Source organism: Oncorhynchus gorbuscha, unplaced genomic scaffold (assembly GCF_021184085.1).
Source record: "Oncorhynchus gorbuscha isolate QuinsamMale2020 ecotype Even-year unplaced genomic scaffold, OgorEven_v1.0 Un_scaffold_2049, whole genome shotgun sequence".
NCBI lineage: Eukaryota > Metazoa > Chordata > Actinopteri > Salmoniformes > Salmonidae > Oncorhynchus > Oncorhynchus gorbuscha.
The window spans coordinates 67,017-89,985 of NW_025745036.1; the positions used below are offsets into that span (position 1 = coordinate 67,017).

Here is a 22,969-nt window from a genome sequence, read left to right on the forward strand (position 1 = left end):
TGATTGATGGTCCTATTAGAGAGTTGGACAGTCTGATTGATGGTCCTATTAGAGAGTTGGACAGTCTGATTGATGGTCCTATTAGAGAGTTGGACAGTCTGATGGTCCTATTAGAGAGTTGGACAGTCTGATTGATGGTCCTATTAGATAGTTGGACAGTCTGATGGTCCTATTAGAGAGTTGGACAGTCTGATTGATGGTCCTATTAGAGAGTTGGACAGTCTGATGGTCCTATTAGACAGTCTGATGGTTCTATTAGAGAGTTGGACAGTCTGATGGTCCTATTAGAGAGTTAGACAGTCTGATTGACGGTCCTATTAGAGAGTTGGACAGTCTGATGGTCCTATTAGAGAGTTGGACAGTCTGATTGACGGTCCTATTAGATAGTTGGACAGTCTGATTGATGGTCCTATTAGAGAGTTGGACAGTCTGACGGTCCTATTAGAGAGTTGGACAGTCTGATTGATGGTCCTATTAGAGAGTTGGACAGTCTGATTGATGGTCCTATTAGAGAGTTGGACAGTCTGATTGATGGTCCTATTAGATAGTTGGACAGTCTGATTGATGGTCCTATTAGATAGTTGGACAGTCTGATTGATGGTCCTATTAGATAGTTGGACAGTCTGATTGATGGTCCTATTGGAGAGTTGGACATTCTGATTGATGGTCCTATTGGAGAGTTGGACAGTCTGATTGATGGTCCTATTAGAGAGTTGGACAGTCTGATTGATGGTCCTATTAGAGAGTTGGACAGTCTGATTGATGGTCCTATTAGAGAGTTGGACAGTCTGATGGTCCTATTAGAGAGTTGGACAGTCTGATTGATGGTCCTATTAGATAGTTGGACAGTCTGATGGTCCTATTAGAGAGTTGGACAGTCTGATTGATGGTCCTATTAGAGAGTTGGACAGTCTGATTGATGGTACTATTAGAGAGTTGGACAGTCTGATTGATGGTACTATTAGAGAGTTGGACAGTCTGATTGATGGTCCTATTAGAGAGTTGGACAGTCTGATTGATGGTCCTATTAGAGAGTTGGACAGTCTGACGGTCCTATTAGAGAGTTAGACAGTCTGATTGACGGTCCTATTAGAGAGTTGGACAGTCTGATGGTCCTATTAGAGAGTCTGATGGTTCTATTAGAGAGTTGGACAGTCTGATGGTCCTATTAGAGAGTTAGACAGTCTGATTGACGGTCCTATTAGAGAGTTGGACAGTCTGATGGTCCTATTAGAGAGTTGGACAGTCTGATTGACGGTCCTATTAGATAGTTGGACAGTCTGATTGATGGTCCTATTAGAGAGTTGGACAGTCTGACGGTCCTATTAGAGAGTTGGACAGTCTGATGGTCCTATTAGAGAGTTGGACAGTCTGATTGATGGTCCTATTAGAGAGTTGGACATTCTGATTGATGGTCCTATTAGAGAGTTGGACAGTCTGATTGATGGTCCTATTAGAGAGTTGGACAGTCTGACGGTCCTATTAGAGAGTTGGACAGTCTGATGGTCCTATTAGAGAGTTGGACAGTCTGATTGATGGTCCTATTAGAGAGTTGGACATTCTGATTGATGGTCCTATTAGAGAGTTGGACAGTCTGATTGATGGTCCTATTAGAGAGTTGGACAGTCTTACGGTCCTATTAGACAGTCTGATGGTTCTATTAGAGAGTTGGACAGTCTGATGGTCCTATTAGAGAGTTAGACAGTCTGATTGACGGTCCTATTAGAGAGTTGGACAGTCTGATGGTCCTATTAGAGAGTTGGACAGTCTGATTGACGGTCCTATTAGATAGTTGGACAGTCTGATTGATGGTCCTATTAGAGAGTTGGACAGTCTGACGGTCCTATTAGAGAGTTGGACAGTCTGATGGTCCTATTAGAGAGTTGGACAGTCTGATTGATGGTCCTATTAGAGAGTTGGACAGTCTGATGGTCCTATTAGAGAGTTGGACAGTCTGATTGATGGTCCTATTAGAGAGTTGGACAGTCTGATGGTCCTATTAGAGAGTTGGACAGTCTGACGGTCCTATTAGAGAGTTGGACAGTGATGGTCCTATTAGAGAGTTGGACAGTCTGATGGTCCTATTATAGAGTTGGACAGTCTGATTGATGGTCCTATTAGAGAGTTGGACAATCTGATTGATGGTCCTATTAGAGAGTTGGACAGTCTGACGGTCCTATTAGAGAGTTGGACAGTCTGATGGTCCTATTAGAGAGTTGGACAGTCTGATTGATGGTCCTATTAGAGAGTTGGACATTCTGATTGATGGTCCTATTAGAGAGTTGGACAGTCTGATTGATGGTCCTATTAGAGAGTTGGACAGTCTTACGGTCCTATTAGACAGTCTGATGGTTCTATTAGAGAGTTGGACAGTCTGATGGTCCTATTAGAGAGTTAGACAGTCTGATTGACGGTCCTATTAGAGAGTTGGACAGTCTGATGGTCCTATTAGAGAGTTGGACAGTCTGATTGACGGTCCTATTAGATAGTTGGACAGTCTGATTGATGGTCCTATTAGAGAGTTGGACAGTCTGACGGTCCTATTAGAGAGTTGGACAGTCTGATGGTCCTATTAGAGAGTTGGACAGTCTGATTGATGGTCCTATTAGAGAGTTGGACAGTCTGATGGTCCTATTAGAGAGTTGGACAGTCTGATTGATGGTCCTATTAGAGAGTTGGACAGTCTGATGGTCCTATTAGAGAGTTGGACAGTCTGACGGTCCTATTAGAGAGTTGGACAGTGATGGTCCTATTAGAGAGTTGGACAGTCTGATGGTCCTATTATAGAGTTGGACAGTCTGATTGATGGTCCTATTAGAGAGTTGGACAATCTGATTGATGGTCCTATTAGAGAGTTGGACAGTCTGATGGTCCTATCAGAGAATTGGACAGTCTGATTGATGGTCCTATTAGAGAGTTGGACAATCTGATTGATGGTCCTATTAGAGAGTTGGACAGTCTGATGGTCCTATTAGAGAGTTGGACAGTCTGATGGTCCTATTAGAGAGTTGGACAGTCTAATGGTCCTATTAGAGAGTTGGACATTCTGATTGATGGTCCTATTAGAGAGTTGGACATTCTGATTGATGGTCCTATTAGAGAGTTGGACAGTCTGATTGATGGTCCTATTAGAGAGTTGGACAGTCTGACGGTCCTATTAGAGAGTTGGACAGTCTGATTGATGGTCCTATTAGAGAGTTGGACAGTCTGATTGATGGTCCTATTAGAGAGTTGGACAGTCTTACGGTCCTATTAGACAGTCTGATGGTTCTATTAGAGAGTTGGACAGTCTGATGGTCCTATTAGAGAGTTAGACAGTCTGATTGACGGTCCTATTAGAGAGTTGGACAGTCTGATGGTCCTATTAGAGAGTTGGACAGTCTGATTGATGGTCCTATTAGAGAGTTGGACAGTCTGATTGACGGTCCTATTAGAGAGTTGGACAGTCTGACGGTCCTATTAGAGAGTTGGACAGTCTGATGGTCCTATTAGAGAGTTGGACAGTCTGATGGTCCTATTAGAGAGTTGGACAGTCTAATGGTCCTATTAGAGAGTTGGACATTCTGATTGATGGTCCTATTAGAGAGTTGGACATTCTGATTGATGGTCCTATTAGAGAGTTGGACAGTCTGATTGATGGTCCTATTAGAGAGTTGGACAGTCTGACGGTCCTATTAGAGAGTTGGACAGTCTGATTGATGGTCCTATTAGAGAGTTGGACAGTCTGATTGATGGTCCTATTAGAGAGTTGGACAGTCTGATTGATGGTCCTATTAGAGAGTTGGACAGTCTTATGGTCCTATTAGAGAGTTGGACAGTCTTATGGTCCTATTAGAGAGTTGGACAGTCTGATTGATGGTCCTATTAGAGAGTTGGACAGTCTGATTGATGGTCCTATTAGAGAGTTGGACAGTCTGATTGATGGTCCTATTAGAGAGTTGGACAGTCTGATTGATGGTCCTATTAGAGAGTTGGACAGTCTGATGGTCCTATCAGAGAGTTGGACAGTCTGATTGATGGTCCTATTAGATAGTTGGACAGTCTGATGGTCCTATTAGAGAGTTGGACAGTCTGATGGTCCTATTAGAGAGTTGGACAGTCTGATTGATGGTCCTATTAGAGAGTTGGACAGTCTGATTGATGGTCCTATTAGAGAGTTGGACATTCTGATTGATGGTCCTATTAGAGAGTTGGACAGTCTGATTGATGGTCCTATTAGAGAGTTGGACAGTCTGACGGTCCTATTAGAGAGTTGGACAGTCTGATGGTCCTATTAGACAGTCTGATGGTTCTATTAGAGAGTTGGACAGTCTGATGGTCGTATTAGAGAGTTAGACAGTCTGATTGGCGGTCCTATTAGAGAGTTGGACAGTCTGATGGTCCTATTAGAGAGTTGGACAGTCTGATGGTTCTATTAGAGAGTTGGACAGTCTGATTGGCGGTCCTATTAGAGAGTTGGACAGTCTTATTGACGGTCCTATTAGAGAGTTGGACAGTCTGATTGACGGTCCTATTAGAGAGTTGGACAGTCTGACGGTCCTATTAGAGAGTTGGACAGTCTGATGGTCCTATTGGAGAGTTGGACATTCTGATAGTAATAGTGTGTTTATTCTCTCCCTCTGTCTCCCCTTCAGGCGGTGACCATTAATGAGTTTAAAGGACAAATATTCTACAGCAACACAACCATGTAAGTTGACCTCTCACTCTCCTTTCATTCTCTCTGTTCTCTCCTTTCATTCTCTCCTTTCATTCTCTCCTTTCATTCTCTCTGTTCTCTCCTTTCATTCTCTCTGTTCTCTCCTTTCATTCTCTCTGTTCTCTCCTTTCATTCTCTCTGTCCTCTCCTTTCATTCTCTCCTTTCATTCTCTCCTTTCATTCTCTCTGTTCTCTCCTTTCATTCTCTCTGTTCTCTCCTTTCATTCTCTCTGTCCTCTCCTTTCATTCTCTCCTTTCATTCTCTCCTTTCATTCTCTCCTTTCATTCTCTCCTTTCATTCTCTCTGTTCTCTCCTTTCATTCTCTCCTTTCATCCTCTCTGTTCTCTCCTTTCATTCTCTCTGTTCTCTCCTTTCATTCTCTCCTTTCATTCTCTCCTTTCATTCTCTCTGTCCTCTCCTTTCATTCTCTCTGTTCTCTCCTTTCATTCTCTCTGTTCTCTCCTTTCATTCTCTCTGTTCTCTCCTTTCATTCTCTCCTTTCATTCTCTCTGTCCTCTCCTTTCATTCTCTCTGTTCTCTCCTTTCATTCTCTCTGTTCTCTCCTTTCATTCTCTCTGTTCTCTCCTTTCATTCTCTCCTTTCATTCTCTCTGTTCTCTCCTTTCATTCTCTCTGTTCTCTCCTTTCATTCTCTCCTTTCATTCTCTCCTTTCATTCTCTCTGTCCTCTCCTTTCATTCTCTCTGTTCTCTCCTTTCATTCTCTCTGTTCTCTCCTTTCATTCTCTCCTTTCATTCTCTCTGTTCTCTCCTTTCATTCTCTCCTTTCATTCTCTCTGTCCTCTCCTTTCATTCTCTCTGTTCTCTCCTTTCATTCTCTCTGTTCTCTCCTTTCATTCTCTCTGTTCTCTCCTTTCATTCTCTCCTTTCATTCTCTCCTTTCATTCTCTCTGTTCTCTCCTTTCATTCTCTCTGTTCTCTCCTTTCATTCTCCCTGTCCTCTCCTTTCATTCTCTCTGTTCTCTCCTTTCATTCTCTCCTTTCATTCTCTCTGTTCTCTCCTTTCATTCTCTCTGTTCTCTCCTTTCATTCTCTCTGTCCTCTCCTTTCATTCTCTCCTTTCATTCTCTCTGTCCTCTCCTTTCATTCTCTGTCCTCTCCTTTTATGCTCCTCAGCCATCCATCTATATGCTGACACCGCCACTGTGTGGCAGATCTCTATAATTCAACATCTATCTACTCTCCCTCTTTGTACTCAACCCTCCCCCCCTCTCTTTCTCCTCTCGTCTTCCAGGTGAGATGTACCTGGAGACCCAGGGAATAGACTACAGCACTGGGGGTTTCTGACCTTTAACCCCTCTCTCTCTCTCTTCCAGGGGAGGTGTACCTGGAGACCCAGGGAATAGACTACAGCACTGGGGGTTTCTGACCTTTAACCCCTCTCTCTCTCTGTCTTCCAGGGGAGGTTTACCTGGAGACCCAGGGAATAGACTACAGCACCTGGGGTTTCTGACCTTTAACCCCTCTCTCTATCTCTCTCTCAGCATTCCAGGGGAGGTGTACCTGGAGACCCAGGGAATAGACTACAGCACCTGGGGTTTCTGGCAGAACCATGTAGCTCTGTCTGGGATCATTACGGTGTGTATGGTCTTGGCCTACATACAGCTCAGGCGAATCAACCGCTGGAAGTGACACAGGCCGGAAGAATAGAATCATAGAATCAACAGGGACTGTGAGGAGACACACATCACAAGAATAGAATCAGAACTACACCTTCCGGAACAACAGGGGCTGTGAGGAGACACACATCACAAGAATAGAATCATAGAATCAGAACTACACCTTCTGGAACAACAGGGACTGTGAGGAGACACACATCACAAGAATAGAATCATAGAATCAGAACTACACCTTCTGGAACAACAGGGACTGTGAGGAGACACACATCACAAGAATAGAATCAGAACTACACCTTCTGGAACAACAGGGACTGTGAGGAGACACACATCACAAGAATAGAATCAGAACTACACCTTCCGGAACAACAGGGACTGTGAGGAGACACACATCACAAGAATAGAATCATAGAATCAGAACTACACCTTCCGGAACAACAGGGACTGTGAGGAGACACACATCACAAGAATAGAATCATAGAATCAGAACTACACCTTCTGGAACAACAGGGGCTGTGAGGAGACACACACACTCTCCACTCCAGTTCATTGTAATATGGTTGTATGGTACGTTTTGTGTTGTAGAAATGTAGTGGTGTAGTTATGTTATGATGTTATTTGATGCCTTAATACAGTCTAAGTCCTGTCTGTGTCGGGGGAAGGGGTTCTACTGAACGTTATGGAATTGTTTTAAGAATGTCAAACCAAGGATCTTCTTGTTTTTTGGTGCCTTAATGCAGTCTACGTCCTGTCTGTGCCGGGGGGAGGGGTTCTACTGAGCGATATGGAATTGTTTTAAGAAGGTCAAACCAAGGATCTTCTTATTTTTTGGTGCCTTAATGCAGTCTAAGTCCTGTCTGTGCCGGGGGGAGGGGTTCTACTGAACGATATGGAATTGTTTTAAGAATGTCAAACCAAGGATCTTCTTGTTATTTGATTTAGAGTTTTAAGACTCCTCGAGGTATCAACAAATATATATAAAACAAATATTTGATGAACATTTGTATTTGTCCTTACTGCTAATAGCCCATAGAAACACATTGAATAACAGATAGTCCTTACTGCTATTAGCCCATAGAAACACATTGAATAACAGATAGTCCTTACTGCTATTAGCCCATAGAAACACATTGAATAACAGACCTTACTGCTATTAGCCCATAGAAACACATTGAATAACAGATAGTCCTTACTGTTATTAGCCCATAGAAACACATTGAATAGCAGATAGTCCTTACTGCTATTAGCCCATAGAAACACATTGAATAACAGACCTTACTGCTATTAGCCCATAGAAACACATTGAATAACAGTCCTTACTGCTATTAGCCCATAGAAACACATTGAATAACAGATTGTACTTACTGCTATTAGCCAATAGAAACACATTGAATAACAGATAGTCCTTACTGCTATTAGCCCATAGAAACACATTGAATAACAGATTGTACTTACTGCTATTAGCCCATAGAAACACATTGAATAGCAGATAGTCCTTACTGCTATTAGCCCATAGAAACACATTGAATAACAGTCCTTACTGCTATTAGCCCATAGAAACACATTGAATAACAGATAGTCCTTACTGCTATTAGCCCATAGAAACACATTGAATAGCAGATAGTCCTTACTGCTATTAGCCCATAGAAACACATTGAATAACAGTCCTTACTGCTATTAGCCCATAGAAACACATTGAATAACAGATAGTCCTTACTGCTATTAGCCCATAGAAACACATTGAATAACAGTCCTTACTGCTATTAGCCCAGAGAAACACATTGAATAACAGACAGTCCTTACTGCTATTAGCCCATAGAAAAGCCGATAGATCCCCAAACAAAATGTGAAGGAAGTTTGTTCTGAAGTGTCTGTCCGATATCTGAGAGATAAAATAAAGATCAGGAAACGTTTGTATTTTCTTTAACAGGTATTTAACCCCTCGTTAGTGTGTAGCCCAAACTGTTCAGACGGACAGATGGGCTGTACCGACGACCACAGACGAGTCCCAAACCAGACGGACACAGACGAGTCCCAAACCAGACGGACAGATGGGCTGAACCGACGACCACAGACGAGTCCCAAACCCTCTCGTTGGGGTCGTAGAGCAAACCGGAGAACACCGTTCGTCTGTTTTCCCATAATAGTTTTGAAGGCCAAACCGTCACCGTCTGTTCGTCTTTTTCCCATAATAGTTTTGAAGGCCAAACCGGAGATCCCGTTCTGTTCTGTTCGTGAGAGATCTCTGTCTTTCCCATAATAGTTTTGAAGGCCAAACCGGAGATCCCCGTTCTGTTCGTGAGAGTCTCGTCTCATCCCATAATAGTTTTGAAGGCCGTTTCGGACGCCTACAGACAAACTTTGTGAGCAGACCGGTTTTCAGGATGCCTCGTGGCCTTCTGACAAACACCATTCTAGCTCTGTTAACCTTTCACCTTTAGATGAGGAAGTGTGACATCCAATGCAGAAAAAAACGGATATCTCTAGTTTAAACTGACAGATTCTTATAGGGATTTGTGTGTTAAGCTAATTCGATTTCATTGACTCTAGGGATTATTTTCACGTCCGGATGAAAAGTGTGCCCAAAGTAAACTGCCTGCTACTCGGGCCCAGAAGCTAGGATTTGCGTATTATTAGTATATTCGGATAGCAAACACTCTGACGTTTCTAAAACTGTTTGAATGATGTCTGTGAGTATATCAGCACTTATTTTGTAGGCAAAACCCCGACGACAAACCAACCAGGAAAAGAATTGAGGTCACTCTCTTTTCAATGGATTTTCTATGGGGATCTAGATTACTAAGGAAACTTGCTTGCGGTTCCTATCGCTTCCACGAGATGTCAACAGTCTTCAGAAATTGGTTTTATGTTTTTCCTTTGAGAAATGAAGAAGTCGGGCTGTTCAGAACGAGGGTCGAGTCTAGTGTTCTGTTGTGGTTAGGGCGCGCGACCTGAAAGCTCGCTCCACTTTGTTTTTTATCCGCTACTGAACACAGTTTATCCCGTTTTAAATTTTCTTGATTATTTACGTTTTAAAATACCTAAAGTTGAATTAGGAAAGTTGTTTGGACAGCGTTTACAGGTAACTTATTAGATATTTTGTAGTCATGCTGGGCGAGTTGGAACCAGTGTTTTTTTTAATCAAACGACGGGATTAATCGAACAAAAGGATCATTTGTGATGTTTATGGGACATATTGGAGTGCCAACAGAAGAAGCAAAGGTAAGGCACAAATTATATCGTTATTTCATTATATCATTATTGTCATGTGTTTGTTTGATGGGGTGCTACCTTGGCAGGAACTAATGGGATCCATAATAAACCCCAGGAAGAGTAGCTGCTGCCTTGGCAGGAACTAATGGGGATCCATAATAAACCCCAGGAAGAGTAGCTGCTGCCTTGGCAACAGGAACTAATGGGGATCCATAATAAACCCCAGGAAGAGTAGCTGCTGCCTTGGCAGGAACTAATGGGGATCCATAATAAACCCCAGGAAGAGTAGCTGCTGCCTTGGCAGGAACTAATGTGGACCTAAAATAAACCCCAGGAAGAGTAGCTGCTGCCTTGGCAACAGGAACTAATGGGGATCCATAATAAACCCCAGGAAGAGTAGCTGCTGCCTTGGCAACAGGAACTAATGGGGATCCATAATAAACCCCAGGAAGAGTAGCTGCTGCCTTGGCAACAGGAACTAATGGGGATCCATAATAAACCCCAGGAAGAGTAGCAGCTGCCTTGGCAGGGACTAATGGGGATCCATAATAAACCCCAGGAAGAGTAGCTGCTGCCTTGACAGGACCTAATGGGGATCCATAATAAACCCCAGGAAGAGTAGCTGCTGCCTTGACAGGACCTAATGGGGATCCATAATAAACCCCAGGAAGAGTAGCTGCTGCCTTGACAGGACCTAATGGGGATCCATAATAAACCACAGGAAGAGTCAATCACCACCTTCCGGAGACACCTGAAACCCCACCTCTTTAAGGAATACCTAGGATAGGATAAGTATTCCCTCTCCCCCCCCCCCCTTTAAGATTTAGATGCACTATTGTAAAGTGACTGTTCCACTGGATGTCATAAGGTGAATGCACAAATTTGTAAGTCGCTCTGGATAAGAGCGTCTGCTAAATGACTTAAATGTAATGTAATATAAAAGAGTAGCTGCTGCCTTAGCAGGAACTAATGGGGATCCATAATAAACCCCAGGAAGAGTAGCTGCTGCCTTGGCAGGAACTAATGGGGATCCATAATAAACCCCAGGAAGAGTAGCTGCTGCCTTGGCAGGAACTAATGGGGATCCATAGTAAACCCCAGGAAGAGTAGCTGCTGCCTTGACAGGAACTAATGGGGATCCATAATAAACCCCAGGAAGAGTAGCTGCTGCCTTGGCAGGAACTAATGTGGACCTATATTAAACCCCAGGAAGAGTAGCTGCTGCCTTGGCAACAGGAACTAATGGGGATCCATAATAAACCCCAGGAAGAGTAGCTGCTGCCTTGGCAACAGGAACTAATGGGGATCCATAATAAACCCCAGGAAGAGTAGCTGCTGCCTTGGCAACAGGAACTAATGGGGATCCATAATAAACCCCAGGAAGAGTAGCAGCTGCCTTGGCAGGGACTAATGGGGATCCATAATAAACCCCAGGAAGAGTAGCTGCTGCCTTGACAGGACCTAATGGGGATCCATAATAAACCCCAGGAAGAGTAGCTGCTGCCTTGACAGGACCTAATGGGGATCCATAATAAACCCCAGGAAGAGTAGCTGCTGCCTTGGCAGGGACTAATGGGGATCCATAGTAAACCCCAGGAAGAGTCAATCACCACCTTCCGGAGACACCTGAAACCCCACCTCTTTAAGGAATACCTAGGATAGGATAAGTATTCCCTCTCCCCCCCCCCTTTAAAATTTAGATGCACTATTGTAAAGTGACTGTTCCACTGGATGTCATAAGGTGAATGCACCAATTTGTAAGTCGCTCTGGATAAGAGCGTCTGCTAAATGACTTAAATGTAATGTAATGTAAAAGAGTAGCTGTTGCCTTAGCAGGAACTAATGGGGATCCATAATAAACCCCAGGAAGAGTAGCTGCTGCCTTGGCAGGAACTAATGAGGATCCATAATAAACCCCAGGAAGAGTAGCTGCTGCCTTGGCAGGAACTAATGGGGATCCATAGTAAACACCAGGAAGAGTAGCTGCTGCCTTGACAGGAACTAATGGGGATCCATAATAAACCCCAGGAAGAGTAGCTGCTGCCTTGGCAGGAACTAATGGGGATTCATAATAAACCCCAGGAAGAGTAGCTGCTGCCTTGACAGGAACTAATGGGGATCCATAATAAACCCCAGGAAGAGTAGCTGCTGCCTTGGCAGGAACTAATGGGGATCCATAATAAACCCCAGGAAGAGTAGCTGCTGCCTTGGCAGGAACTAATGGGGATCCATAATAAACCCCAGGAAGAGTAGCTGCTGCCTTGGCAACAGGAACTAATGGGGATCCATAATAAACCCCAGGAAGAGTAGCAGCTGCCTTGGCAGGGACTAATGGGGATCCATAATAAACCCCAGGAAGAGTAGCTGCTGCCTTGGCAGGAACTAATGGGGATCCATAATAAACCCCAGGAAGAGTAGCTGCTGCCTTGGCAGGAACTAATGGGGATCCATAATAAACCCCAGGAAGAGTAGCTGCTGCCTTGGCAGGAACTAATGGGGATCCATAATAAACCCCAGGAAGAGTAGCTGCTGCCTTGGCAACAGGAACTAATGGGGACCTATAATAAACCCCCGGAAGAGTAGCTGCTGCCTTGGCAACAGGAACTGATGGGGATCCATAATAAACCCCAGGAAGAGTAGAAGCTGCCTTGGCAACAGTAACTAATGGGGATCCATAATAAACCCCAGGAAGAGTAGCTGCTGCCTTGGCAGGGACTAATGGGGATCAATAATAAACCCCAGGAAGAGTAGCTGCTGCATTGGCAGGGACTAATGGGGATCCATAATAAACCCCAGGAAGAGTAGCAGCTGCCTTGGCAACAGGAACTAATGGGGATCAATAATAAACCCCAGGAAGAGTAGCAGCTGCCTTGGCAGGGACTAATGGGGATCAATAATAAACCCCAGGAAGAGTAGCAGCTGCCTTGGCAACAGGAACTAATGGGGATCCATGTGGAGTATCTCTCTCCAGGTCATCATCTGTTGTTTAATTCATTCCAGGTGACTACCTCATGAAGCTGGTTGAGAGAAGGCCAAGAGTGTGCAATGCTGTCATCAAGGCAAAGGGTGGCTACTTTGAAGAATCTTTACATGATTCCATATGTGTTATTTCATAGTTGTGATGACTTCACTAGTATTTTACAATGTAGAAAATATTTAAAAATAAAGAAAAATCATTCAATGAGTAGGTGTTCATTGGTACTCTTTAATAATTAATCATTTTGAAAAGTTATTCCAGATAACACACAGATCAACTGGGACATGTTAAAAAAGCTGATTTATTTATTATTTATTAAGTCTTCACAGAACACGTTGAAAAAGAAAGACATTGTTTAAAAGGTAACATCACAGATTAGGCAACAGGCGGTGCTGTAGAGACGAGACGATATAAACCCTGCCTAAAACACCAACAGGCGGTGCTATAGAGACTAGACGATATAAACCCTGCGTCAGACACCAACAGGTGGTGCTATAGAGACTAGACGATATAAACCCTGCGTCAGACACCAACAGGTGGTGCTATAGAGACTAGACTATATAAACCCTGCGTCAGTCTCCCTCCCCTATATAGTGCACGAAACCCTGTGTCAAACATGCTAATCTCCCCTATATAGTACACTAAGCCCTGCTACAGTCTCCCCTATATAGTGCACTAAGCCCTGCTAGTCTCCCCTATATAGTACACTAAGCCCTGCTACAGTCTCCCCTATATAGTGCACTAAGCCCTGCTACAGTCTCCCCTATATAGTGCACTAAGCCCTGTGTCAGATATGCTACAGTCTCCCCTATATAGTGCACTAAGCCCTGCTACAGTCTCCCCTATGTAGTGCACTAAGCCCTGTGTCAGACGTGCTACAGTCTCCCCTATATAGTGCACTAAGCCCTGTGTCAGATATGCTACAGTCTCCCCTATATAGTGCACTAAGCCCTGTGTCAGATATGCTACAGTCTCCCCTATATAGTGCACTAAGCCCTGCTACAGTCTCCCCTATATAGTGGACTAAGCCCTGCTAGTCTCTCCTATATAGTGCACTAAGCCCTGCTACAGTCTCCCCTATGTAGTGCACTAAGCCCTGTGTCAGACGTGTTACAGTCTCCCCTATATAGTGCACTAAGCCCTGCAGATATGCTACAGTCTCCCCTATATAGTGCACTAAGCCCTGTGTCAGATATGCTACAGTCTCCCCTATATAGTGCATTAAACCCTGCGTCAGTCTCCCCTATATAGTGCACTAAGCCCTGTGTCAGTCTCCCCTGTATAGTGCACTAAGCCCTGCTACAGTCTCCCCTATATAGTGCACTAAGCCCTGCTACAGTCTCCCCTATATAGTGCACTAAGCCCTGCTACAGTCTCCCCTGTATAGTGCACTAAGTCCTGCTACAGTCTCCCCTATATAGTGCACTAAGCCCTGCTACAGTCTCCCCTATATAGTGCACTAAGCCCTGCTACAGTCTCCCCTATATAGTGCACTAAGCCCTGCTACAGTCTCCCCTATATAGTGCACAAAGCCCTGCTGTCTCCCTAGACGTGCACTAAGCCCTGCTAGTCTCCCCTATATAGTGCACTAAGCCCTGCTACAGTCTCCCCTATATAGTGCACTAAGCCCTGCTACAGTCTCCCCTATATAGTGCACTAAGCCCTGCTACAGTCTCCCCTATATAGTGCACTAAGCCCTGCTACAGTCTCCCCTATATAGTGCACTAAGCCCTGCTAGTCTCCCCTATATAGTGCACTAAGCCCTGCTAGTCTCCCCTATATAGTGCACTAAGCCCTGCTACAGTCTCCCCTGTATAGTGCACTAAGCCCTGCTACAGTCTCCCCTATATAGTGCACTAAGCCCTGCTACAGTCTCCCCTATATAGTGCACTAAGCCCTGCTAGTCTCTCCTATATAGTGCACTAAGCCCTGCTAGTCTCCCCTATATAGTGCACTAAGCCCTGCTAGTCTCCCCTATATAGTGCACTAAACGCTGCTACAGTCTCCCCTATATAGTGCACTAAGCCCTGCTACAGTCTCCCCTATATAGTGCACTAAACCCTGCTACAGTCTCCCCTATATAGTGCACTAAACGCTGCTAGTCTCCCCTATATAGTGCACTAAGCCCTGCTACAGTCTCCCCTATATAGTGCACTAAACACTGCTAGTCTCCCCTATATAGTGCACTAAGCCCTGCTAGTCTCCCCTATATAGTGCACTAAGCCCTGCTAGTCTCCCCCCTATATAGTGCACTAAGCCCTGCCAGTCTCCCCTATATAGTGCACTAAACGGGCTACAGTCTCCCTATATAGTGCATCCCAGCAACAGCCTGGAGGTGACAGGAGCCCTGTGTCAGTGCTACAGTCTCCCTATGTAGTGCACTAAGCCCTGGAGTCTCCCCGGAGTGCACGGAGCCCCGAGTCTCCCTAGGTAGTGCAACAGACAGCATCCCAGCTAGTCTCCCTGGTAGTGCAGGAAGGCAGTCTCCCCTAGGTAGTGCACCTGCTAGTCTCCCCTAGGTAGTGCACTGAAGCCCCGCTAGTCTCCCCTAGGTAGTGGAGCTGAGACGGAGTCTCCCTAGGTAGTGCACGAGAGCCCCAGCTAGTCTCCCCTAGGTAGTGCACGAAGCCCCGCTAGTCTCCCCTAGGTAGTGCACGAAGCCCCGCTAGTCTCCCCCTAGGTAGTGCACGAAGCCCCGCTAGTCTCCCCTAGGTAGTGCACGAAGCCCCGCTAGTCTCCCTAGGTAGTGCACGGAGCTGCTAGTCTCCCCTAGGTAGTGGACTGAGCCCCGCTAGTCTCCCTAGGTAGTGGAGCTGAGTCTCCCCAGGGGTGGAAGCCCCGCTAGTCTCCCCCAGGTAGTGGAAGCCCTGCTAGTCTCCCCCAGGTAGTGGAAGCCCTGCTAGTCTCCCCCAGGTAGTGCACAGCCCTGCTAGTCTCCCCCAGGTAGTGCACGAAGCCCTGCTAGTTTCCCCCATGTAGTGCACGAAGCCCTGCTAGTCTCCCCATGTAGTGCACGAAGCCCTGCTAGTCTCCCCATGTAGTGCACGAAGCCCTGCTAGGTCTCCCCTATGTAGTGCACTAAGCCCTGTGTCAGACGTGCTAGTCTCCCCTATGTAGTGCACTAAGCCCTGCTACAGTCTCCCCTATATAGTGCACTAAGCCCTGCTACAGTCTCCCCTATATAGTGCACTAAGCCCTGCTACGGTCTCCCCTATATAGTGCACTAAGCCCTGCTGAGTCTCCCTATATAGTGCACTAAGCCCTGGAGTCTCCCCTATATAGTGCACTGCCCTGCTACAGTGTCCCCTATATAGGACTGCCCTGTGTCTCCCCTATAGTGCACTAAGCCCTGCTACAGTCTCCCTAGGCACTAAGCCCTGCTGTCTCCCTAGATAGTGCACAAAGCCCTGTGTCAGACGTGCTACAGTCTCCCCTATATAGTGCACAAAGCCCTGCTACAGTCTCCCCATAGAGTGCACTAAGCCCTGCTACAGTCTCCCTATATAGTGCACTAGAACGCTGCTAGTCTGGATGTAGTGCACTAAATGGAGTGTGTCTCCCCTATATAGTGAGTAAGCCCTGCTACAGTCTCCCCTATGTAGTGCACGAGCCCTGTGTCAGACCTGGAGTGTCCCTGTATAGTGCACTACTTTTGTCAGAGCCAGGCCCTATGGTCCTACTCCTATGGGGCCTAGTGGAAAGTTGTGCACTGATAGGGAGTGGGGCTCCGTTTGGGATGCACACATTATACACACACACACACTGGTATCAGGCGTGACCGGGGTACCCTGATGGGGGGGTCAGGGAGGAGGGTTCAGAGCTCATGGGGCAACAGCTCTTCCTGTGGATGTGAAGGAGCGACAGCGAGAGACAGGTGTGATGGGCATCCTTGAACCTCTTGACAACAAACGGGATCAGACAGCATCCCAGCAACAGCCTGGAGGGACAGGAGAGGACAGTCAGTATACCTGCTACTGCTGGGGGGTGGAGCTGAGACGGAGGGGTGGAGCTGAGACGGAGGGGGTGGAGCTGAGACGGAGGGGTGGAGCTGAGACGGAGGGGGTGTGTAACAGACAGCATCCCAGCAACAGCCTGAGGGACAGGAGAGGACAGTCAGATACCTGCTACTGCTGGGGGGGCTGAGACGGAGGGGGTGGAGCTGAGACGGAGGGGTGTGTAACAGACAGCATCCCAGCAACAGCCTGGAGGGACAGGAGAGGACAGTCAGTATACCTGCTACTGCTGGGGGTGGAGCTGAGACTCTGCTGAGACGGAGTGGGTGGAGCTGAGACGGAGGGGGTGGAGCTGAGACGGAGGGTGTGTAACAGACAGCATCCCAGCAACAGCCTGGAGGGACAGGAGAGGACAGTCAGTATACCTGCTACTGCTGGGGGGTGGAGCTGAGACGGAGGGGGTGGAGCTGAGACGGAGGGGTGTGTAACAGACAGCATCCCAGCAACAGCCTGGAGGGACAGGAGAGGACAGTCAGTATACCTGCTACTGCTGGGGGGTGGTGTCTGAGACGGAGGGGGTGGAGCTGAGACGGAGGGGGTGGAGCTGAGACGGAGGGGGTGTGTAACAGACAGCATCCCAGCAACAGCCTGGAGGGACTGGAGTGTCCAGTCAGTATACCTGCTAGTGCTGGGGGTCATTAGCTGAGACGGAGGGTCCAGCATGAGACGGAGGGGGTGGAGCTGAGAGGCTGTGTGTCCAGACAGCATCCCAGCAACAGCCTGGAGGGACAGGAGAGGACAGTCAGTATACCTACAGCTCTGAAGGGGGTGGAGCTGAGACTGAGGGGTGGAGCTGAGACAGGGGTGGAGCTGAACGGAGGGGGTGTGTCCATCATTATCCCAGCAACAGCCTGGAGGCTGGAGAGGACAGTCATTATACCTGCTCTGCTGGGGGGTGGAGCTGAGACGGAGGGGGTGGAGCTGAGACAGTGGGTGGAGCTGAGAGGACGGTGGGGGTCCATCATTATACGGACGGAGGGGGTGGAGCTGAGAGGACGGAGGGGGTGGAGCTCCGGACGGAGGGGGTGGAGCTGAGACGGACGGAGGGGGTGGAGCTGAGACGGACGGAGGGTGGAGCTGAGACGGACAGTCTGGGCTGGAGCTGATACGGACGGAGTGGGTATCAGCTGAGACGGAGGGGTGGAGCTGAGAGGACGGGGTGGAGCTGAGACCATCATTATACTGAGACGGAGGGGTGGAGCTGAGATGGAGTGTCTGAGTGTGTGTGACAGTCATTATACAGATGGAGGCTGTGTGTGTGATCATTATACTACAGATGGAGGCTGTGTGTGTGAGTGTGTCATTAACTACAGTCTGAAGTGTGTGTGTGTCCATCATTATACTACAGTCTGAACAGATGGAGTGTGTGTGTGTAACAGATGGAGTGTGTGTGTAACAGTCTGGAGGCTGTGTCTCCATCCACAGAGGATGAACACCAGGCACATGGTCCAGAGAAGGTTCCAGATGGAGTGTGTGTGTGTAACAGATGGATGTATACTACAGTCTGAAGATGGAGTGTGTGTGTGAGTGTGTGTAACAGATGGAGTTATACTACAGTCTAGAGTGTGTGTGTGTGAGTGTGTGTAACAGATAGGCTGTGTGTGTGAGTGTGTAACAGATGGAGTGTGTGTGTGTCTCCTCACCCACAGAGGATGAACACCAGGCACATGGTCCAGGAGAAGGTTCCAGAGTGGTGAGTGACATCACTCATCACCTGGTTCTGACAGGAAGGACATCTGATGAGGCTGGAGAATCACATCAGCTCTGTCTCATAGTGCTGGACAAACCTCTGCCTGGGGGCCATCACCTGATAGAACGAGGGGGTTAGATAAGGGGTTAGATCCAAACCTCCACCTGAGGAAACGAGGGGGTTAGATAAGGGGTTAGATCCAAACCTCTGTCTGGGGGGCTAGCACCACCTGATAGAACAAGGGGGTTAGATAAGGGGTTAGATCCAAGCATTATACCTGAGGGAACGAGGGGTTAGATAAGGGTTAGATCCAAGCCTCTGTCTGGGGGGAGGCTAGCACCACCTGAGAGAACAAGGGGGTAAAATAAGGGGTTAGAGAACTAGGGATTAGATTATTAGATGATGTCCATCATTATACTACAGTATGAAGGCTGTGTGTCCATCATTATACTACAGTCTGAAGGCTGTGTGTCCATCATTATACTACAGTCTGAAGGCTGTGTGTGTCCATCATTATACTACAGTCTGAAGGCTGTGTGTCCATCATTATACTACAGTCTGAAGGCTGTGTGTCCATCATTATACTACAGTCTGAAGGCTGTGTGTCCATCATTATACTACAGTCTGAAGGCTGTGTGTGTGTCCATCATTATACTACAGTCTGAAGGCTGTGTGTCCATCATTATACTACAGTCTGAAGGCTGTGTGTGTGTCCATCATTATACTACAGTCTGAAGGCTGTGTGTCCATCATTATACTACAGTCTGAAGGCTGTGTGTCCATCATTATACTAGTCTGAAGGCTGTGTGTGTGTCCATCATTATACTACAGTCTGAAGGCTGTGTGTCCATCATTATACTACAGTCTGAAGGCTGTGTGTCCATCATTATACTACAGTCTGAAGGCTGTGTGTGTGTCCATCATTATACTACAGTCTGAAGGCTGTGTGTCCATCATTATACTACAGTCTGAAGGCTGTGTGTGTGTGTCCATCATTATACTACAGTCTGAAGGCTGTGTGTGTGTCCATCATTATACTACAGTCTGAAGGCTGTGTGTGTCCATCATTATACTACAGTCTGAAGGCTGTGTGTGTGTGTCCATCATTATACTACAGTCTGAAGGCTGTGTGTGTGTCCATCATTATACTACAGTCTGAAGGCTGTGTGTGTGTCCATCATTATACTACAGTCTGAAGGCTGTGTGTGTGTGTCCATCATTATACTACAGTCTGAAGGCTGTGTGTGTGTCCATCATTATACTACAGTCTGAAGGCTGTGTGTGTGTCCATCATTATACTACAGTCTGAAGGCTGTGTGTCCATCATTATACTACAGTCTGAAGGCTGTGTGTCCATCATTATACTACAGTCTGAAGGCTGTGTGTCCATCATTATACTACAGTCTGAAGGCTGTGTGTCCATCATTATACTACAGTCTGAAGGCTGTGTGTCCATCATTATACTACAGTCTGAAGGCTGTGTGTCCATCATTATACTACAGTCTGAAGGCTGTGTGTCCATCATTATACTACAGTCTGAAGGCTGTGTGTGTGTCCATCATTATACTACAGTCTGAAGGCTGTGTGTCCATCATTATACTACAGTCTGAAGGCTGTGTGTGTGTCCATCATTATACTACAGTCTGAAGTCTGTGTGTCCATCATTATACTACAGTCTGAAGGCTGTGTGTCCATCATTATACTACAGTCTGAAGGCTGTGTGTCCATCATTATACTACAGTCTGAAGGCTGTGTGTCCATCATTATACTACAGTCTGAAGGCTGTGTGTGTGTCCATCATTATACTACAGTCTGAAGGCTGTGTGTCCATCATTATACTACAGTCTGAAGGCTGTGTGTCCATCATTATACTACAGTCTGAAGGCTGTGTGTGTCCATCATTATACTACAGTGTGTCCATCATTATACTACAGTCTGAAGGCTGTGTGTGTGTCCATCATTATACTACAGTCTGAAGGCTGTGTGTGTGTCCATCATTATACTACAGTCTGAAGGCTGTGTGTGTCTGAAGGCTGTGTGTCCATCATTATACTACAGTCTGAAGGCTGTGTGTCCATCATTATACTACAGTCTGAAGGCTGTGTGTCCATCATTATACTACAGTCTGAAGGCTGTGTGTGTGTCCATCATTATACTACAGTCTGAAGGCTGTGTGTCCATCATTATACTACAGTCTGAAGGCTGTGTGTCCATCATTATACTACAGTCTGAAGGCTGTGTGTCCATCATTATACTACAGTCTGAAGGCTGTGTGTCCATCATTATACTACAGTCTGAAGGCTGTGTGTGTCCATCATTATACTACAGTCTGAAGGCTGTGTGTCCATCATTATACTACAGTCTGAAGGCTGTGTGTCCATCATTATACTACAGTCTGAAGGCTGTGTGTCCATCATTATACTACAGTCTGAAGGCTGTGTGTCCATCATTATACTACAGTCTGAAGGCTGTGTGTGTGTCCATCATTATACTACAGTCTGAAGGCTGTGTGTGTGTCCATCATTATACTACAGTCTGAAGGCTGTGTGTGTGTCCATCATTATACTACAGTCTGAAGGCTGTGTGTCCATCATTATACTACAGTCTGAAGGCTGTGTGTCCATCATTATACTACAGTCTGAAGGCTGTGTGTGTGTCCATCATTATACTACAGTCTGAAGGCTGTGTGTGTGTGTCCATCATTATACTACAGTCTGAAGGCTGTGTGTGTGTGTCCATCATTATACTACAGTCTGAAGGCTGTGTGTGTGTGTCCATCATTATACTACAGTCTGAAGGCTGTGTGTCCATCATTATACTACAGTCTGAAGGCTGTGTGTGTGTCCATCATTATACTACAGTCTGAAGGCTGTGTGTGTGTGTGTCCATCATTATACTACAGTCTGAAGGCTGTGTGTCCATCATTATACTACAGTCTGAAGGCTGTGTGTCCATCATTATACTACAGTCTGAAGGCTGTGTGTCCATCATTATACTACAGTCTGAAGGCTGTGTGTGTGTCCATCATTATACTACAGTCTGAAGGCTGTGTGTGTGTCCATCATTATACTACAGTCTGAAGGCTGTGTGTCCATCATTATACTACAGTCTGAAGGCTGTGTGTGTGTCCATCATTATACTACAGTCTGAAGGCTGTGTGTGTGTCCATCATTATACTACAGTCTGAAGGCTGTGTGTGTGTCCATCATTATACTACAGTCTGAAGGCTGTGTGTGTGTCCATCATTATACTACAGTCTGAAGGCTGTGTGTGTGTCCATCATTATACTACAGTCTGAAGGCTGTGTGTGTGTCCATCATTATACTACAGTCTGAAGGCTGTGTGTGTGTCCATCATTATACTACAGTCTGAAGGCTGTGTGTCCATCATTATACTACAGTCTGAAGGCTGTGTGTCCATCATTATACTACAGTCTGAAGGCTGTGTGTGTGTCCATCATTATACTACAGTCTGAAGGCTGTGTGTCCATCATTATACTACAGTCTGAAGGCTGTGTGTGTGTCCATCATTATACTACAGTCTGAAGGCTGTGTGTGTGTCCATCATTATACTACAGTCTGAAGGCTGTGTGTGTGTCCATCATTATACTACAGTCTGAAGGCTGTGTGTGTGTCCATCATTATACTACAGTCTGAAGGCTGTGTGTGTGTCCATCATTATACTACAGTCTGAAGGCTGTGTGTCCATCATTATACTACAGTCTGAAGGCTGTGTGTGTGTCCATCATTATACTACAGTCTGAAGGCTGTGTGTGTGTCCATCATTATACTACAGTCTGAAGGCTGTGTGTCCATCATTATACTACAGTCTGAAGGCTGTGTGTCCATCATTATACTACAGTCTGAAGGCTGTGTGTGTGTCCATCATTATACTACAGTCTGAAGGCTGTGTGTGTGTCCATCATTATACTACAGTCTGAAGGCTGTGTGTGTCTGTGTGTGTGTGTCCATCATTATACTACAGTCTGAAGGCTGTGTGTGTGTCCATCATTATACTACAGTCTGAAGGCTGTGTGTGTGTGTGTCCATCATTATACTACAGTCTGAAGGCTGTGTGTGTGTCCATCATTATACTACAGTCTGAAGGCTGTGTGTGTGTCCATCATTATACTACAGTCTGAAGGCTGTGTGTGTGTCCATCATTATACTACAGTCTGAAGGCTGTGTGTGTGTCCATCATTATACTACAGTCTGAAGGCTGTGTGTGTGTGTCCATCATTATACTACAGTCTGAAGGCTGTGTGTGTGTCCATCATTATACTACAGTCTGAAGGCTGTGTGTGTGTCCATCATTATACTACAGTCTGAAGGCTGTGTGTGTGTCCATCATTATACTACAGTCTGAAGGCTGTGTGTGTGTCCATCATTATACTACAGTCTGAAGGCTGTGTGTGTGTCCATCATTATACTACAGTCTGAAGGCTGTGTGTGTGTCCATCATTATACTACAGTCTGAAGGCTGTGTGTGTGTCCATCATTATACTACAGTCTGAAGGCTGTGTGTGTGTCCATCATTATACTACAGTCTGAAGGCTGTGTGTGTCCATCATTATACTACAGTCTGAAGGCTGTGTGTCCATCATTATACTACAGTCTGAAGGCTGTGTGTCCATCATTATACTACAGTCTGAAGGCTGTGTGTGTGTCCATCATTATACTACAGTCTGAAGGCTGTGTGTGTGTCCATCATTATACTACAGTCTGAAGGCTGTGTGTGTGTCCATC

At 46.0% G+C, this 22,969-nt stretch overlaps 1 protein-coding gene and 1 long non-coding RNA gene across 7 annotated transcripts in view; one reads left to right on the forward strand and one right to left on the reverse strand.

Annotated features, from left to right (window-relative positions):
* Positions 1-7,329, forward strand: part of LOC124017451 (broad substrate specificity ATP-binding cassette transporter ABCG2-like) — a 53,160-nt gene extending 45,831 nt beyond the window's left edge. For all 5 annotated transcript variants that reach the window (XM_046332637.1, XM_046332636.1, XM_046332635.1 and 2 more), the window contains 2 exons: positions 4,635-4,687; positions 6,200-7,329. In XM_046332637.1, the coding sequence (XP_046188593.1) occupies positions 4,635-4,687; positions 6,200-6,347 (201 nt within the window). In that variant the 3' untranslated portion in view covers positions 6,348-7,329. The remainder of the gene's footprint in view (positions 1-4,634; positions 4,688-6,199) is intronic.
* A 9,514-nt stretch (positions 7,330-16,843) lies between these two features.
* Positions 16,844-18,286, reverse strand: LOC124017450. Of its 2 annotated transcripts, none has more exons than XR_006835494.1 (3): positions 18,178-18,286; positions 17,016-17,122; positions 16,844-16,868 (listed from the first exon to the last, which is right to left on the reverse strand). It is a non-coding gene; the product is annotated as an uncharacterized LOC124017450 (long non-coding RNA). The 2 variants fall into 2 exon arrangements; XR_006835495.1 differs by lacking the exon at positions 16,844-16,868 and adding an exon at positions 16,963-16,984.
* Positions 18,287-22,969: the final 4,683 nt, after the last annotated feature.